Here is a 4,801-nt window from a genome sequence, read left to right on the forward strand (position 1 = left end):
GGAATCCTGGAGGAGGTGGAGGGCGTGGGTGGTGTCACGAATGTAGGTGGGGAGTTCTTGGACTAATGGGGACAGGACCGTGTCGAGGTAGGAGGAGATGAGTTCGGTTGGGCAGGAGCAGGCTGAGACGATGGGTTGTCCGGGGCAGTCAGGTTTGTGGATTTTGGGCAGGAGGTAGAAACGGGCGGTTCGGGGTTGTGGGACTATGAGGTTGGAGGCGGTGGATGGGAGGTCCCCTGAGGTGATGAGGTTATGGACGGTCTGGGAGATGATGGTTTGGTGGTGGGGGGTGGGGTCATGGTCAAGGGGACGGTAGGAGGAGGTATCTGCGAGCTGGCGTTTAGCCTCAGCAGTGTAAAGGTCAGTGCGCCAAACTACTACTGCGCCTCCCTTGTCAGCTGGTTTGATGGTGAGGTTGGGGTTGGTACGGAGGGAGTGGAGGGCTGCGCGTTCCGAGGGTGAGAGGTTGGAGTGGGTGGGAGGGGTGTGGGAGTTCAGGTAGCGGTTAATATCGCGGCGGCAGTTTGCTATGAAGAGGTCGAGGGCAGGTAGGAGGCCAGCATGGGGTGTCCAGGTGGACGGGGTGTAAAAGTTTCAACTTTGATCTCCAGCATCTGCAGACCTCACTTTCTCCTCAATGATCCAAAGGGGAGGAGGGTACTGGGAGGAAGTTACATACAGGGGGAAGTAGTCACACGCAGGGTGGTTGCTGATGGGTATCAATCAGGGTAGGAAATAACGTCCAGGGCCTAAAAACAAACTGTGCCCCCACCAAACCAGGTGCCAGCCAAATCCAACATGGATCAGACTAAAAATAAACTCTGGGGTGTCTTTGTTTGAAACAAACCCACACACCTACCAAATGCCACTGCAAGGGATTTTAAACTCACCTCCTAAAACAGCATTAACTTGCCATAAAATCCTGCCTTTATTGTTAAAAAATCACCCTCGTTCACAGCAGCAATTATCAAACAAAATCTAACACTGAGTATGGTGTGAAGATAACCAAATGTTTTGTCAAATAGATAAGCTTTAAAAAGCATCTTGAAGGAGCGCAGAGAGAGAGAGAGAGAGGAAGAGAGAGAGAGAGAGACACAGGCAATCTGCCCTTGCAGCAGTCCTCAGACCTCTGTCGGTATTGCTCACACCCAGAGTTCAAACAGCTGCCATCAGGCTGCTCACAAATACACAATAAAAAGCTTTTAAAAATTGCCTGCGAGTTGGCCGTGTTGAGCTGCCTTCTTGAACCATTAGATACTATGGAGGTTAGGTACAGTCACAGTGCTGTTAGGACTAGGTTAGCTCAGGAATGAAGAGCTCATGGTCAAAACATCAACTCTCCTGTTGCTTGGATGCTGCCTGACTGGCTGTGCTTTTCCAGCACCACACTTTTTGACTCTGATCTCCAGCATCTGCAGTGCTCCCTTTCTCCTCCCTAGATTAGCTTAGCCAGTTATAGAGTCAGAGATGTACGGCACAGAAACAGAGCCTTTGGTCCAACTCGTCCATGCTGACCAGATATCCTAAACAATTTTAGTCCTATTTGCCAACATCTGGCCCATTTCCATCTAAATCTTTTCTATTCATATACCCATCCAGATGGCTTTTAAATTTTGTAATTGTACCAGCTTCCACCACTTCCTCATTCCATACACGTACCAGCCTTTGTGTGAAAACGTTACTCCTTAGATCCCTTGTAAATCTTCCCCATCTCACCTTAAACCTGTGCCATCTAATTGGATGGCTGCTTTGTAATGCAGAGGGACATTGTCAGTGCACGTTCAATTCCTGCATTGCCTGAGGCATGGTGACCAGAGGTTAACCTCATCACCAGTCATCACTCTCACTCTCTCTGTCTAGTGAGTGAGCAGCCCATTAATGTCTGGGACTCAGGAAATTTTCACGAGGAAGAGAGTTCTAGGATTGTGACCCAGTGACACTAAAGGGACAGTGATATATTTCCAAGTCAGTGTGGTGAGTGGCATGGAGGGGAAATCACAGGGGATGGTGTTCTATCTATCCTCTGGCCTAGTTGGTAGAGGTCATAGGAAGTGCTATCAGTGGAGCCTTGGTGAGTTACTGCAGTGAGTCATGTAGTGGTAATACGACTGGATTAATAATCCAAAACCCCAGGCTGATGTTCTGGGTTGGCTTGGGTTCAAACCCCACCAGGGCAGATGGTAAAATTTGAAATTAAAAGCTAGATTGATGGGAACCATATAACCTTGACTGAGGGTCACAGAAACTCACCTGGTACACTCACACTCTCCCCTCCCATTAGGGAAGGAAATCTGCCATCCTTACCTGGTCTGGCAGCATCAGGACGTGGTGAAGTCAACGTTTCGGGTGTAACCCTTCTTCAGGACTGGGGATGGGTGTTAGGGTGTTCCCCCTACACCCACCCCCAGTCCTGAAGAAGGGTTACACCTGAAACATTGACTTCACCACGTCCTGATGCTGCCAGGCTTGTTGTGTTCTTCCAGCCTCAAGGGCTTATGCCCGAAACGTCGATTCTCCTGTTCCCTGGATGCTGCCTGACCTGCTGCGCTGTTCCAGCAACACATTTTCAGCTCCTGCTTGTCTACCTTGGATTCCAGCATCTGCAGTTCTTTTGTCTCATCCTTACCTCGTCTGGCCTACATGTGACTCTAGACCTACAGCAATGTGGGTGATTCTTAATTGCCCTCTGGGCAATTAGGGATGGGCAATAAATGCTGGTATGGCATTGATGCCCATATTCCATATTTTTAAAAAGATGGCACAAACGCCACCACCACTCATGGTGGTGAGGGAGTACTTGTTGAAGTTGGTTTATTGAAAGACCTGAAATTCAGCTTAAAATCAAACCATTTTTATCCTTCCTATCCCAGGGAGCCAGGCTTAGTGACCTCTACCTTTGGTAGTTTGTGAATATCATCAGGTGAGAGGAAGAAGACAAGTCTACCCACGGACTCCATCTGCTGCACAGTCCAGCCAGGAGCAGCCCTACAAAACAAAACACAATAGTGTCAGGGTCTGGGTTCAAATCTTTCCATCTGTTAGCTCCTCCAGCCCCTACACCCCTCCATACCTCTGTAGCCTCCTCCTGTCTCTACAACCCTCCAGGTTCCGTGCACTCCTCCAATTCCAGCATCTTGTACTCTCTCCGATTTTAAAAACTCCATCTTTGGTGGACATGCCTTCAGGTGTCTGCACCCCAGCCCTAGAATCCTCTCCCAAAACTCTCCCCATCCCTCTTTCCTTCATTAGGCTCCTCTCCATAAAATCCCATTGACTAAGCCTCTGGTCACCTGTGACATGGGGCTCAGACACAGTTGAGAACCCAGTCCTCTAAGGCTGTTCAAGGTGTAAGAGGTGCTACGCAAATGCATGTTGTTGCAGTGTTGGCCTCAGCAATGGACTTGAAAACCAAAGACTGAGAGTCTCCTTGGACATGAGCCTCCTTCACAGGCTCCAGCAGCTGTAATCCATGCTCTCGGTGACTGCTCACATTTCAATTTAATTTTTCTGAGTCACCTACCCCAGCACCTCACTCCTGGTCAACATCCAACCAAACGCGTTCTTATTTTCCTCAGGGATACAGTAACCTTTGACCTCATCCAGCCGTAGCACCAGCTCCTGGGGGTTGATTTGTTTGATCAATGTTTCATCAATAAAGGCAACCAGGGGGCCCAGGCTATCCAGAGTCTCTCCTGAAATTTCATCACTCGGCCCAATCCCCTGTCAATGAGCGAACAGACATTTTAATCAAAGGTTCAAATATCCAGCAGCATAAATTGATCATAGAATCCCTACAGTGTGGAAACAAGCCCTTCAGCCCAACGGCTCCACACTGACCCTCCGAAGAATAACCCACCTAGACCCATTCCCCTACATTTAACCCCTGACTAACGCACTCAACCAACATATCCCTGAACACTATGCACAATTTAGCATGGCCAATTCACCTAACCGGCACATTTTTGGATTGTGGGAGGAAACCGGAGCACCCGGAGGAAACCCACGCAGACACGGGGAGAACATGCAAACTCCATAGTCACCCAAGGCTGGAATTGAACCCAGGTCCTTGCCGCTGTGAGGCAGCAGTGCTAACCACTGAACCACCATGCTGCCCTAATCTTGACACAAGAATAGAAGAGTTACCCATTTCTCCCACACTCTCCCCCATCACTGACTCTACCATATGATACTGAGAGGGGGGCAGAAGTGGGATAAAGCACAGAGAAAGCAGTCAACAATGCTTCCAGGAAGGAGGGGATGAGAGGAACTTACCAGAAGCTGCAGAGCCTTTTCTGCCAGAAAGCTGCGTTTATGAGGCAGCAGGGTGAGCAGGCGGGTGGTACGTCTTGTCACATGATCCAGGATGGTTCGTATGGAGTCATTCGGAAAACTGGTGAAGAATTTCAGGCTGAAACCACGGGCAGAGAGAGAGGGATTCTGTTAGCTGTGATTGGAGCCTGTATCTGGGTGAGTCAGTACATCCAGTGTGCAGGGACCATCTTGTGCTAACCAGGGCCAATGCCGAGCCTGGCTCGACAGGGGCCTCTGCATTTGACAAGCTGCCCAGTGTCTGGGTCTTAATGGATAGTACGCTTGCCTCAGAGTCAGAGGCTATGGGTTCCAGACCCACTTTGTTGCCTGGACTACAGCATCCAAACTGACCCTCCGGGTGCAGACCTCAGGCTGTGGGGCAGGAGACAGAGTCAATCACTCTGCCCCCCTCCAAACACCTCACCCTGCCCCTTCCCCACAACCCCACCAAACACCTCACCATGCCCCTCCCCCACCCCACCCCCAAACA

General features: G+C 49.9%; 1 protein-coding gene across 1 annotated transcript in view; it reads right to left on the minus strand.

Moving 5' to 3' along the window:
* Positions 1 to 4,801, minus strand: part of LOC122542427 (stereocilin) — a 52,695-nt gene that overhangs the window by 15,674 nt on the left and 32,220 nt on the right. The window contains exons 18-20 of the mRNA XM_043680119.1: positions 4,273 to 4,408; positions 3,521 to 3,720; positions 2,895 to 2,985 (exon numbers count right to left, since the gene is read on the minus strand). Of these exons, the coding sequence (XP_043536054.1) occupies positions 2,895 to 2,985; positions 3,521 to 3,720; positions 4,273 to 4,408 (427 nt within the window). The remainder of the gene's footprint in view (positions 1 to 2,894; positions 2,986 to 3,520; positions 3,721 to 4,272; positions 4,409 to 4,801) is intronic.

The sequence above is a fragment of the Chiloscyllium plagiosum genome, chromosome 40, assembly GCF_004010195.1.
Source record: "Chiloscyllium plagiosum isolate BGI_BamShark_2017 chromosome 40, ASM401019v2, whole genome shotgun sequence".
NCBI classification, from domain to species: domain Eukaryota; kingdom Metazoa; phylum Chordata; class Chondrichthyes; order Orectolobiformes; family Hemiscylliidae; genus Chiloscyllium; species Chiloscyllium plagiosum.